At 34.8% G+C, this 14,940-nt stretch overlaps 1 protein-coding gene across 4 annotated transcripts in view; it reads right to left on the bottom strand.

Annotated features, from left to right (window-relative positions):
• The window catches only part of ARAP2 (ArfGAP with RhoGAP domain, ankyrin repeat and PH domain 2), a 200,215-nt gene that overhangs the window by 64,027 nt on the left and 121,248 nt on the right, over window positions 1–14,940 (bottom strand). For 3 of the 4 annotated variants that reach the window (XM_060012718.2, XM_060012720.2, XM_060012719.1), the window contains exons 21-25: window positions 12,799–13,011; window positions 9,478–9,583; window positions 5,970–6,117; window positions 4,416–4,484; window positions 1,793–1,867 (exon numbers count right to left, since the gene is read on the bottom strand). In XM_060012718.2, the coding sequence (XP_059868701.1) occupies window positions 1,793–1,867; window positions 4,416–4,484; window positions 5,970–6,117; window positions 9,478–9,583; window positions 12,799–13,011 (611 nt within the window). The remainder of the gene's footprint in view (window positions 1–1,792; window positions 1,868–4,415; window positions 4,485–5,969; window positions 6,118–9,477; window positions 9,584–12,798; window positions 13,012–14,940) is intronic. The other variant, XM_060012721.2, reaches the window with a different exon arrangement.

Below are 14,940 nucleotides of genomic sequence, written 5' to 3'. Positions count from 1 at the left end.
TAGTGCTTTCTTTGGAATATATTAACGATACAGTGAAGTCCATTATTTGCTATTTAGAAAAGCCTAATGTAATACAACCTTAAAAGAAAAAAACCATTAGCATGGGAAAAGTAGAGCACTTTAAGCAGCTGAAACATCAGTAGATGAGTCACTTCAGTGACACCATTCGTCGGAATGGCTTTACACTTTTTTAAGAAGTGTAGCCCTTTCTTAAAATAAATAATGAAACTGAGAAACCAAACTAGTGAAATAGTCAGCAGGGAGTTCCTCAGGTTGACTTAGGAATGTAAGACTGGGACTCATTTCCTTGTCCTAGGTGACACCCAAGGCCCCTCTTAAGAATGCCTAGAACTCCACGAAGCACATTTTGGAAATCATTACTCTAAGCAATATACACATCAGTATAATGATCAGCAGGTTTGGAATATGATGATTAAGGTTTGCATCCGGGCCTGAATGCTATTAATTCCCAGTTTCTACTCATATAAATGTGAGCCATCACCTGTTTCAACTACCTCCTTGGGTTAAGGTAATGATCAGCTGAAATAAATGTAAGAGTTGTGCAAAGTTTTAAGCATTAAACGCATGTTAATGATTATTTTTGTATAGTTTTTGTTATGTTTTTCAAGAGAATTTAGAGTTGTTGTAGGTGAAACTGGACAGTCCTTTATGTGAATATACTTAAAATAAGCACTTTGCTCAACTGTAATAACTTTTGTTATGGCTTTATTAGTCAGATAAGATTAAAACGAGCTACTAGAGAGTTTATGTGTAAGTGGAGTTAAGTCATGTGCTTTGACTACCTCTTCCAGCATTAGTGATGGACTTGGGCTGATTAATCTCTACTATTTCCTCATGTCCCCAGTGATGAACATCACATGTTCAGCATAACAAATAGATGGGGACAAGGAGGGGCAAGGCAGCTCATGTAGTTCAACTGCACAACTAGGCGAGTAATCAGCGCCAAAGAGTCATTATGTGTAATCATTAAAAAATATAAAATAATAATTACAATATCTTTGACCTAAGTGAAGTCCAGAAATATCTAATGTTAAGACCCTGTTTAATCTTGGACTTTAAAAGTGATAAAAAGCTAAAGCTGAATTTCTGCTGTTAGATGGCATCATGTCTATTCTGCCTACAGAGAAAGTAGTCTCACTCTCGCTCAGGCAGACTAAGTACAGAATATGGTAACACGAGAGGGATCTTTTTAATTCAGAACAAATGGCTAACTAATGGTCTCAAGGAAGAAGAGAGTTATTGAATATTCAGGTACATTGAAAGACTGGAAGCTAATGTCTAGTATACAAGGGTGGGGGATTAATAATAATAGTACTACTAGTAGTAGTTATTTATTAAACACTTATGTACCAAGCAATTTGCTAAGTGTTTCATAGGCAGGATCTTATTGAGTCCTCACATCAGTGCTATGATGTAAATACTGTAATGTTCCCTCATTTTACAGATCAGAAGATTGAGACTCAGATGGAGTATATACATTGCCTAATGTTGACAAGGAAGAAAGGAGAGGAGCAGGTGATTGAGCTCAGGTGGTTTTCCAGAACCTACAGTACGTCCTAACCATAACCTAAAGAACATAGGATGGTCTCTTTCCAACTCATTAAAACATGGAATTCCCAGAGGATATTGGCATGAAGAGTCAAACTTGTCATGACTTGAATCGGACATGTAAAATAAGACAGAAGAAACAATAGAAAATTCAAGACATGCAAACTAATGCTAACACTTATGACTTCCAACAGTACTCTTTACATCCATCTTTAGGGCTCACCCGAATTATAATACTGCAGTCAGGTTCCTTCCTTTCTACATATACTTCAATTAACAAATCTCCGGCCTGGGAAACCTAGAAAAGGGCAGATGTGAAGAGAGCAAATGTAAGTATCTTGCAAGAACACACACATGACACTTAAGATGGTTAGAAAACCCCAGTCATATTTCTAACGATTTTATAATAATGAAATGAGATCATTCCCCCTGTTAAGTTGCATAATGATACCCATTTTCTGGATGTGGTTGATTAAGGACAAGCAATCTACACAAATGACATAGTTAGCAAACTCAATCGCAATGCAGTTTTTTCTCTCTTACTCCAAAGTTTAGTGACCTCACATACCCTTAACATTCTTATTGAGATAATGAATCTGGCTACAGTGGACATAAAGAGATGATAAGTCCAAAAATTGAAATTTGAAGATAAATTAGGTCAGAGCTGTGTTAAAATTACAAATAGAAAAAGTATATTTAGCAAATAAAATTAAAAGTGAAGTGATAGAATAAGGAGATAATAAAGTTTTTATTTTAATTACCTTTAGCCAAGCATCAAGTGCTAGGTTATTTGGGTCACTGTTATAACCAAGAAGACACACTAAGTGAAGAATACACAAGCCAGAAAATAAAAAGCGTAAGATATCACTATGTAGACTGACAGCACATGTGGAGAAGATTAACAAAGAACGAAACGAATCTTGAAAAATATTTTGAGTCGCTTTTTTCAGAAATTCCCTTGAGTTATATAAACACTTGGAAATAATATCCATCACTCATTTTTAAAAAAAGGTCATAATGGAGGAATGATCTTTCCACAGTTAAATCTGCCTCAGAATCAACCTGATGAGTAAATTTAGTAAATTTTTTCAGAAATTCCCTTAAGTTATATAAACACTTGGAAATAATATCCATCACTCATTTTTAAAAAAAGGTCATAATGGAGGAATGATCTTTCCACAGTTAAATCTGCCTCAGAATCAACCTGATGAGTAAATTTAGTGGAAAAAACATTAAAAATGTACTTTGAAGAACTGCTCTTAGTTATTCTGACACTACAGGCTTAGAAAAGCTTATTTCCAATTTTTCTTCCTCACTTTTGGTGCTACATAAAAATTCTAGGGAAGAAAATATACAGTTGACATTTTTACTTTTCCCTGTGTTTGCATAAACAACTCTCCAGGAAGGACACATTTTAAAAATTAAAAAACCAAATACAAAGAACTCATAGCATGCAGCCAAAAACAAGAATAGCTAAGAAATTCAAACAGGGATAAGACTTAGAGACTGTCAGGAAACTACTTCAGAGGAGTTTTGAATGGACTAGAGAAAAACTCCAGCAAAACAACAGATTTTTTCCAAACTGTTCTACTTTTCTTTCCCAATTACTCTATTTTATAGACAATTCTTTTCTTGTTTTACTGACTTCTACTTAATCAGAAAGCATTCAAGGCTCATTTCTTTATTGTAGTATGAATATAAATGATAAACTTGCAGAATGGTACTCATACTTTATCCAATAACAATATAGATAGTGCTGCCAAAGAATATCCCATGGGCTCACACAATCCTTTATTTCATAACTGAAACTCTCCCTGAAAAGCAAGAATCCAAGAGAACTAACTGATAAGGAGCCACATTTTTTAGTGTTACTGCTAACTTGTCTGGAGGCTGCATTAATTACTTTGGGTCAAAATGGAGGACATACTGTCTAAGAGAATTAATGTCATAGTATTAGTACTCAGGGAGCTAGGCACTAGGATGAAAGCCTTTCCTCACATCCCTCATATGGAATGATAACTCCGACAACTTCTCTAATTAGTTGTGTGTATTTCAGGAATGAGGTGAACTTAGGGTTTGACTAAGAAGGAAGCATTGGCCTCATCCTATGAGTGTATCTATATGGAGAATTTATTGATACTTGACCCACTTCTATTATTTGCATTGGTACCCTGAATCCACTACAATTCCTAGTTATTAGAAGACCAACTTTAAGAAAGTCCAGTGAATATTCATCAGACAAGGAAAGGTACTCTAGAAAAGTATAGTGCAACCTGAACACACAAATCTGGTATGATGCAACCAAGGAAAGCAAGAAAAGATCTAGAAAAGTCAACTTAAGACATAAATAACGTATGTTACAAAGAGCACAATAGAAACATTCCCACTAGTGCAATCATCCAAGAGCATGCAAAGCAAAAGCATATAAGAAATAACTTATTTCAAAAGGATAATGGAAAGAATCATTAGGGAGTCTGAACTTTCAATTTATTCTAGTATTTCTTTTGACTTTAAATGCTTCTTTTGAAATCCACTAATATTTTCAATAGTGCTTTTATAAATGAAAACTGATTTTAAAAAGGACATTTTGATAAGATTAAAACTGATTTTTCCATCTATGTTTTAAAAAATTTATATTTGCATACTTTGGCATTTTGCATATATGCAATGCTACAGAATTTCATGACTATTTTATCTAGGTTCTTTTTCCCCATTACTTTTACTTCGCTTCAAATAGGAATTTGAAAATAAACACAACAAATATTTACTTACAATGAAAATATTTTTGTTTTTTGCTGTTTAAAAAAATTTTTTTTTTTATCAGAGATCTAACTATTACTACTCACTTGAGTGTCTTTCCACTTGGTAATAAAGCTATTTTCTATGTCCATTTGTTTGACTTGGTCTTCTTTAACCTGTTTAAAATATAATTTGGGACATTCTAATAAAATACAAGGAGTGATGGTACTTATCCTCACATAACTTTCTTCAGGAATTTAAAGACCAACACATTAAAAATAAATGAGAATGGCCATCTTTAGCAGCGTGGGCCCACAAAGCTAGGGCAGAAATAAAGCCAACTAGATACAGCCTCATAAAGTTCAGAACATCTTATGATGATATCATTTCAGGCTGCAGATTCCATCAATGGAATCCCCTTTGCTGAGGCAATTTAATTAGCAAAGGGGCTGATGATGTGTTTGATAGAGTTTATGTAGGTTGACAGACAAGACTCATTTCTCAAACAGAAATGTTGATCAAGTGCTTATGAAATTTTCACCATTTGGTTAAAGTTGGATTTAACAAAACTATGTAAACATTTTTATTTAACAGTACAAAAATAGAAAATAAACAGAGCATGCAAAGCCACACATTTTTTTTTCTACGTCTTTCATTTCTCAGCATCAGAACTATTGCAAAGAAGTTGCTATTGATCAAAAACAGTAGACACGTATAGGAAGAAGTGAAAAGGAGATCAAAGAGCAAAGAGGATCCAACAATTCTGGTCCATTCCTATATAAATTAAGATACAAACTGTGTTATTTTATTTTATTAAAATAGTTTCTTTCCCTTTGCTAAGTAATCTTTTTATCAGTTATTGTAAGAATGTATGAACTCTACAAAAGGTGACCTATTACATTAAGCTATTTGATTTCATCGGTATATACATAGCCCTGGAAAACAAGGGGTCTTGTACAAGACTGTTTAACAGAATGCCCCAAAAGGCTAAATGGCAACCCTGAGATGGCAGAAGCAGTTAAGCAATGGAGCTGGACCTTTGACCCAGATCCTTTATATTCCCCCCATATTCAAATCCTAGGCTTACTTAGTCTATTTTTACTCCTTTGAATTAAGAAATCATCCCTATTCTAACAGTTTTCTGATAAAACATGAAAATCTGAACTTCATAATATAGCAAATTGAAAAGTCAAATAATTAGAACAGAGATGACTTAATAAAAACCACAGACTGTTAATTCAGAATTTTCTTTTTTTCCTGTTCATGCGCAATTAAAAGAAAACACTAAAATGCTTTCAACTGCAAAACTTATCAGCCTGATGTATATTACCGAATTTGTGAAATTCACAAATTTCATACCTCTAAGTAGACATACTTAATGCATACATATACTGAGGAAAAAAACCATAGAAACACCATAAATAGAAATATTCTGTCCAAGACACCAGATGGTAAAAAAGCTTTAGAAGCAGCCAGATTTAAATGAATGGCTATAGCTTAAAAAGCTAGTTATATCTAAAAAATTAAGGATCATATAACTATCCGTTATTTTCTTTAAATATTCATAAAGACCTGAATAAGACCATCCCAAAATACACATTTTTGTTTGCAAACAGTAACATCAAAACTATTTTTACAATGGTAGGATATAAAATATTTACCTCAAATATTTCAACATAATTATTAATTAAGTCCTCAATTACATTCACTTCTTCACTGGTTTGTCCCTTAGTTTGAAACAAACAGGAGGAAAAAACCAAGGCCAAATTGTGGGCGTTCATGTGATTGATTTCTGAGCATTTCTGAACCCTGTGAGAGAAAAGCAGAGCTTATTACAATGTATTTCTATTTGAAAATTTCATAGAACTTATAAGTCTTCATACTCATTTATTTTGTTCTCTCTCTTTTTTTTTAATACACATATATTGAAAGTCTCTGATGTAAAAGGTACAGTGGTGATTTAAAGAAAAATACACAGTTCTTTCTTCCAAGTAGCTCAGTGTAATTAAGAACATAAGAAAAGACTACTGTTAAAGATATTACTACAAGTTACAAAGCAGTACTTGATCATTGCTTTAGAAGAGGAACTCCTCACCCACCATATCCGGACAATTCCACTAATGGGACAACCTGCAGCTAAGGCATAAAGGTGTGCTTGCAGAATGGTGTCAAATGACTTGTGGGGTAGGAGCATAATAAAAGAGGAGAAAGGGGCAGTAGGTAGGCAGGAAATAAGGCAAGAATGGCAGATCAGGAGGCATATAGGAGAGAGTTCCAAATTCAAGGTTTAGGGCTAGGCTGAATTTCCCAAAGTACATATCGGGTGAGAAAATGCCTGGCAGCATGTGTTTGGATGGTTATTCAAAACAGGATATTTTCTCTCAAAAAGCAATCACTTAATTAAAAAATACAATTACATTTTTCTTGGATAGAACTAAATGGCTTTTTACAATGAACGGACATGAACAGAGGAGTCAATTATCCCAACCAGTAGGCTACAACACTTGAGTTTTACAAAGAGCATTTAAAGTACTCACGAATGTAAGTTCAAAGTGATTAAAAACAAAATACAGCCATTACCCCAATAAAAGGAAATTTACCCTGATAAAAATGCTCGAGAACTCTAACTGATGCCCATGGAAGTATCTGTTAATGCTCTCTGTCACTGACTATAGACATAGCAGCTGCTCAGTTGCCTGTCTAATTACATTTGTAAATTTCTAAAATACATACTAAAAAAGGGAGACCAAGTCTATCAAAGGAATAAAGCAAGACTAAGGTAGGTACACCTGGTTATAAAGAGCAAAGATTCTAGTAGGTACAAGAAAAATAAGGAAACACGACAGGAATATATATGATAGTGTAAGAAACTCACAAGGACATGCCAAATTGCATAGCAGAGACAGAGCAAGCTTGATCATCATATATAATTTATAAGATGCAAAAGGCATTGCAAGTTAATAGAGGAAGATGTCATAATGTGGGCATCCCTCTCAAAACCACTTCCGTACTTTCTTTTTTTTTATCACACTGGACTGTAAACATCTGGAAAATTTATCTGCATGTCTGCCTGTGCTACTAGAATCTAAGCATCTCACAGTCAGAGACTTTGTGTTAATCACACTGTAGTGCGTAATAAATACCTGGTCAATGGAATTAAGTCAAAGTTAGTCATGGAGGAAATGGTCTGTTATCTAGGGCAGGGATGGAAGTGAATGCTAAGTCAACCTGACCTTATTCAAACTGACCTCTCAAACTTTTGACAACACTATCAAACGTTCCCATCTCTCCTGAGACCTCCTTCTGCAATAACCTTCTCCTCCAGCACTTGTCACCTCTCCAGTTTCTATAGCTGCCTTAATTTCTGGCATAAAGCATGTACACTATGTATTTTCCTTTTCTTCTTTTATTTCACTGCTCCCACACTAGCATCCCCAAGTGTCCCATATTCAGCCAGCTCACTCTCTTCCCACTCAGCCCTTCTCATCAGAAGCCCAAGGAAATGGTTTCTTAAATAGTTTCTCTGCCTCTATTCTAACCTCTTCCCAATCAACCGCAGGACATGGTTTATTATCCTAAAACAGATTGGATCAGCCACTTCTTAACACTTAAAGGAATGAAATCCAAATGTTTCTCCATGACCAACAGTGTCTTTCGCAGCCTCCTGCCAGCTAGCTACAAACCATCTCATCTCCTGATACACCTATTTCCTAGAAAATATCCTTCAATCATGTCTCGTGCTTATGTTTCTTTCATGCCCAGTTCGTTTATCCATTTAAATCTAAAACATCACTTGGACCTCAACACACAATGAACCACTTAATCCCTCCTGTATAATTCCATGTCTTACGCTAAAATTCTTCATATTAAGATCTGTCCTGAGGGCACTGTGTTTTCCTAAAAAAATGTAAAATGCCCTGCAGCATCCCTGTGAGTTCCCACTGTGATGTCCCAGGGCTCCTTGGTGCTATTTAGAAACTGCAGACTTAAGACTATTTTTGTCATTCATGTATTATTATCAACTATTTTTGTTACATGGAACCTTAATGGACATTGTACTATACATAGTAGGAGCTAAAATATATGTCAACTGAAGAAAAGGATTGGAAGGAACTCATCTGAAATAAAGTTTAAGAATTATGTGTAACAATGTTTAAAATGTTAATGTGATAACTGTAGCAGCCTGGTGATATATTATAACTTCTGAAGAAAAAATTTTTTGTCCCAATGTCTCATAGGCATAGAGATAGCACTATAAATATATAGACTACATTTATATGATGCAATAAGAAAATCAGATTTACAGTAGGAATGGAGTTTACAAGTATCAAAAGTGGTGGCTGGAAAAGAAAGATAAAGAGAAAAGACCAATTGTGGAGGATTTAGGAATCTAAATTCCAAATAAGGTACTTTTAGTACAATTCAGGTTCACAGAAATTTATTCAAGGGAATATTGCATCCACGAAGGAAGCTGCAAACAATATGTTTCTTAAGCAATATTTACACTGATTTAAGTTTTTGTAACGACAAAACTTGCTCATAGCAAAACAAACAAACAAACCTTAAGTTTGTTGACTTAAAATGTTATTCCTAAACATTGTCATCCTTCAGATGTCATTTCTCAAGCTACCATTTTATTCCTCTTACCCTCCCAAATGCAGGGGACTACATGCCCCAACATAGAAAATGTTTTTGATTTTTAAAATTTCCCTCATCTAATCAACTGTCTGACACCAAAATATTGGAGTCAAGTTAGATACAAACTCATAATAAAGAAATAAAGGTTTATTAAGAGTCCACCACGAGAAAATACTGTACTCACAGATTCCTGCTATAGAATTCTGGTCCCTGTACTTCCTTCTCTGACATCCCTCTTAAATGTTTTAAAATTCTTGCTTATGTACTGGATGTATCTGATTTGCTGTGCATGATTATTTCCAATCCATTTAAGAAATTCTCCAGTGCTATTTATTTGAAACGTGTCTTAATTCCACTAAGAGACACTAAAGTGATAGTTCATGGGAATTCCATTATGAAACTATTCTGAAGATATGGCGAAAGATTCATAGTCACAAATAGAAGGTTAACCACAGTACTTTAAATTTAAGAAATAATGTCTTATTGAGTGCCACGTTTGAAATGTCTAGAAAAGTTCATGAATCCACCCACCTATAAAGGTGTTCAATTATAGCTGCCAATGTTGCTCTGTTGACCCCAGGAAGAGTACGTATAAATGCTCCATATTTTTTAATTCTTTCCTTGTCATCTTGGGTATCTAGAGGTTAAACACACACACGTAAAACTTGAGGCCTAACTAATCGTCTGTATTACCAATTTGCCTTTTATCAATATTTTAAAACAATATTCACAATTGTTATTTCACTGACACAATCAAGTTTCAATAGGAAAACATTCAAACTTCTATAATTCTGGAAAAGTATTTACAAAAACATTCCAGGGCTATACGTCATAGTTCTTATACTTTGTAATTAAAAATGAAGCACTTTCAAAACCCAGGGTTGTATTTTATCTTCAACTTTACAGACTACTGAATGTCAACTAAGAGGAATCTTTTCAATTAATAACAAATTAGAATACAAATTGAAAAGATAAGCCAAAAGTATTTTAACTGTAGCTATGGAAAGATTTCACTATTTGTTATTTGAAAATGACATTTCTGACTTTTTTCCCTTGTGGAATCATAAAAATCTTCCCCAAACTATGAACCATCCCAGAACTATGAACTGTACCTTACCCCACAGATCCATGTAAGGGAGCTTTCACCAGCCCTGGAACCTTCAACTCTTTGGAGAAGGTAAGGGGACAGTGGAAGAAGTCATGTGTAGGCCCTGGAAACGATGATATAGACTGAGAGGAGGATGGACCCTCTGCCTTAGTCACGGAGAGAAGGATGAGAAGGAATTACTCTCCTCCACCCTCCTAACCCCAAGAAGTCAAATACTTAGAGCAACTACACAGGAACCTCCAAAGTTCTGGAGTCTAGAAGATGTGCAGTGGTGGTCTGGTCTAACCTACTCCCTCACAGGGGAAATAGGAGACCTCTCTTCAAATAAATAACTTGTGCTGACTCTGTAACTCAGGGGGATTGCACTTATATATCCCCTCTCAATTCCCAACTACCTTTGGAAACAAGACTTTTTCATTTTCTGCTTAGCCCTACACATTCTATTAACAGAAAGCCAGCAGCACTTTATGATTCTTTGAAAGTACACAGTCACTTGTAAAGGGCATTCCGATCCCTGGGGAGGTAAGAGACTCTGTGACACATTTCTGAAGTATGCTCCTATTCAAAACTGCAACCGATAGCTCTTTTGTACTGACTTTGCCTGCACATGAGATCTATAAAAGTAAACATGGTCATATTGACTTAACTGTGCTGGTAGATGACTGTCTAAAAGCAAGAGGGGATGACACCCAAATGACATTCAAAGATGATACTAGAAGTGAATTAAGAACTTTCTGTCATCCCCGGTATAATCCAAACATTTTCCCCTGTGTCATCCAGTTTCTAACTGTAGAGGTAATTGTATTTATTCAACAAAATGCAAGTTATGCTATTACAGCATATTTCCACAAATCTTATAAGAATAAAATAGATGATATTTTCAAAATAAAGCTTAAGTAATTGGAAAGGAAAACTGAAGATAGATTTTAGGTCATATAGGAAACACAATGATCTACTCAACTAGCCACAGACTTCAGACAGTTTAATAGCGTTCTTAGAAGAAGAGGTCATATATCATATAAATAGGTGCTATGCCACTGTAGGGCATTCTTCGCCCTGGGCTCACAGGACCCAAGAGAGCTCTCCTGTGAGTTCACCCAGAGAGTTCCAGTTTATTCTTGTCATATCCAACAAAGGGCACTTTTCTGACAGGTCAGGGTGAGCTACATTGGATCTAAAAGCAAAGAACTTTTAACACTATTTGACCCAATAGTAGAAGCCTCCAAGTAAATGTTCAAGGATTCACATCCAAATGAAAGGTGAACACACTCTTCTCTGACACATGCTAATACTTCCCAACTACCTCCTGCTGGTAGATTGACAACAATGAAGACATCTCTATCATGAAATTTGACAACTTCAGCAAAAGCATATTTGTCACAGATTTTTGATAAATGATTTTATAATGAAGACAAATTGTAATTCTTTATAAAATAGAGATACTATAAATAACTTCATGGTTATAAATTACAATAAAATCTTAAAACAAAAAATGAGGATGGCAGGGTAATTGGGCTTACAAGATATATCATCTAATTCCATATTTTATATTCCAGAAAATTATACAATCAACTTTTCTTGTGATTAGAGTTAAAACTATTGATTTTAGAAGTATCGGGAAGTAACTATAAGACTTCTGAGTTAGGCAGTTAAATTGTGAAAAGCTTTATTTTAATAGCAATACTACTCTTTTCTTGCTGACACAAATAAGGGACATTCTTGGAATAATTTTTCAAACTGTGGGTGTTTTATGACATTTCAGAATTAATCCCTTCAAATGTCATAGTTATGTTTTAGATTAAACAAATGCTTTCAATGAAAAAAACTATTTCTCAACAGAGGGACATCATATAGTTAAACTCAAAGGTCATTTTATAAAAAAATTTCTCGAAACAGATTAAATGTACAAGAGAGAAATATATTAGTAACTTATGGTATAATTCAATGATACATTTTAAAAACTGTGGAAAAAATGAAGATTCAAAATTGTCATTTTGAAAGCATTGTAGATATATGGGAAATATTTTTGGTTTATTAATAAAATAGATTATATGTAAATCATAGGCATGGGGACAAAGATTATAAAATAATGTGAAAAATGAAAATAGCTCTATTAGAAATCTGGGATTAAAGGCAATGTTTATATTTAAAAATATTTATCATAATCTTTCTATAAAAAGAGTTATTTTGAATTAATTGATGTAAATATAGGTTTTACTAAAATCAATCTGACCCATTAACTTTTCTAGGGTCATTTCTTAAATAAGTTCTCTTACAGTGCAGCAAAGCTTTTTTGCTTCATTAGACAGAATCTAGAAAAAATAAAGAGTAAAAAAAAAAAATTGTTATGTAACTCTAAAGAGGTAGAATGAAAAAGGAAAGCCAAACAGCCATATGGCAAAACCGTGTAAAACCAATCTTATATTAAAACTTTCATTTTAATCTTAATGAGAAAATTAACAGCCTACATGGACTTGACTATAACACTTCCAAAGTTAAGGCAAAGTAAGCACTAAGAAATCTACTGAAAACTAAGTATTACCATAAAACACTGTTTAGCAGTTATCACCATAAATTTCTTTTGAGGCAGATATAAACAACTATTGATTGCAAAATTTCTGTTCTGAAGCATTATGTATATTGTTCCTTTCAATTAAATATTCAGATTATCAAAGGAGATTTTAAAAATCTATTATCAAATGAGAAGGCAAAGCCTTTATTCTGTTCTATATTATATGTGTTACCTAAGGCAGAGATCCAATATGGATAGAGCTCCTTAGTAAGAAGTGCGTCGTCAATGTCAGAGAGAAAACTCTTCAATACGTCCGTCACATCTTCAAGCTGATGTTTTCCAGCCATCAATTTAAAGCTTCTTGCATCCTTTTTGAAACTCTCCAGGAGTTCACTTACATGTAAAGGATCACCATTCTTTTGATAGATATATTTGCACCCTAAACCTTTGTTAAAAAAAAAGAAAATGGTTATATGAAAAAAGTCTCAGGTCAAAATCCACTTTGATATCCTAAAAATAGAACAAATTTTTGTGTTGGAACGATGCACAAGACAAAATCATTATCCAAGAGCTGATATAAACATGCATGAGAAAAAAAGAGTCCCTCCCCCTGCAACTTTAATATTTAAAATGTAAACCTGATGAACAACTATTTCATCCTCAGCTTTTAGTAAGTCTCTGGCCAGCCTTTCCCCTAGTCCTTCATAGCATCTTTTTCAAATGTTCTTTTACCACAAGTACCCTTCGCTTAGTCTCCCAGAATACAAATTTGCCTCCAGTTTCACTGACAAAAGTGAGGCTCTCTGGTATAAATTTCCTCAAGTCTCTGCACTCACATTTGTATATTAATTCTGTCTGTTCCCACCTTCACCTTCTTCTACATGAAGAGTTGGGTCATGTCCTTTTCACAGTTACAGATTTATCAAGTTTCCCATATAAAATAAGAGGAGTAGCAGTGATTAACTGGAGGAAGAGGAGTGATGATGATATACAAACAAAATAAATTTTTTAAATCCTTTTTTGCCCCTCCCCCCCAGGTCTCTTGTCTCTCTTCCTTCCAAAACTAATCTGAGTTTCCTATATTTATTTTCTCTCATCTCACATCCCTGTTAATCCTTCAACCACATAATCTTGCTTCTGTGCCCAATTCCCACTGTATCAGGACCATCTTCATCAAGAATATCTATTTTCTAGATGCTTTTCAGTTTTTATGTGATAAGAATCCCTGCAGTGTCTGACAATCCAATGAATCCCTGTTAAAATTCTGTTAATCTCAAGGTTTTCACGATGTTATGATCTCATCTTTTTTGCCCCTTCCTCTATAACTACTCTTCTAGTCTTCTATTTATTCTGCTATCTAGTATTTACTGATAATCCCAGCAATCCATCCTCAACTCTCTTCTCTGCTCCCCTACAAAATTCTGTGGATGAACCCATCCATCTTCATCACTTCAACTACTACATGTACATTTCCACTCAGGTTTTAATTCCTAAAATGTCAAATGCACATATGCACTTTAATATATATATATACTATATAAATAATACATGCAACACACACTATACTTATACATATGAACAAATTAATGCTCCTGCCCCATTCACTACTTCACCTCCCAATCCCAGCATGTTCTTTATTTATCTTGTTCCTATACCTCAGAATTTGGCATTGCTTCCTCCCCAGTCCTTTACAAGTCAGAACTTTTCTTTCTCACTTACCACACCAAATAAAATGTCACATATATTTTTCATCATGACTTCTCTCTCAAAAGTGTCCCCTTTTTCCATCCCTTGTGCTATTATTATTTTGTGCACCCAGTTCCTCACTATGTTATCACAACTCCCTGTCCTATTCCCGTGCAGCCCTCCAGTCAGCCTCGAAAATGACAACAGCATGGTCTGAGACACAGGTTGGCTAGTGTTACCAACATGCTTAAAAATATGGATACAGCCCTCCCACTGCTTTGAGGGCAAGTTTGAGGATTTTATTATGATACATAAGACCCTACATGAATTTTCCTAACTAACCCTCCTGCCTCTTGTATTTGTCCACTCTTCTCACACTGAGTTCTGGCCACACTTAACTAGCCCCAAGCTCCCTGAACAGACAACCTCCTTCATGACTCTGCACCTAGGCATACACTGTTTCCTCTTCCGGGAATTCCTATTCCCTCTTTCTCTTAACTAGTTCCCATTTTCTCTTAAGACCTGTGGTAGGTTCCATGCCTCACCCATGAAGCCACCAACTCTACACTGGCTGAAATTCACCCGTAAACCATGGACACCTGTACCAACCCCTGAACCTCTCTGGCATAGAATTTTGTACACTTGAGATGTAATTGCCCACTTGTTTGCCTTTGATCCACAATCTGTA

Source organism: Delphinus delphis, chromosome 5 (genome assembly GCF_949987515.2).
Source record: "Delphinus delphis chromosome 5, mDelDel1.2, whole genome shotgun sequence".
NCBI classification, from domain to species: Eukaryota; Metazoa; Chordata; class Mammalia; order Artiodactyla; family Delphinidae; genus Delphinus; species Delphinus delphis.
Note: the sequence above shows the minus strand (reverse complement) of the source record. Positions and strands in the feature narration are given on the sequence as shown.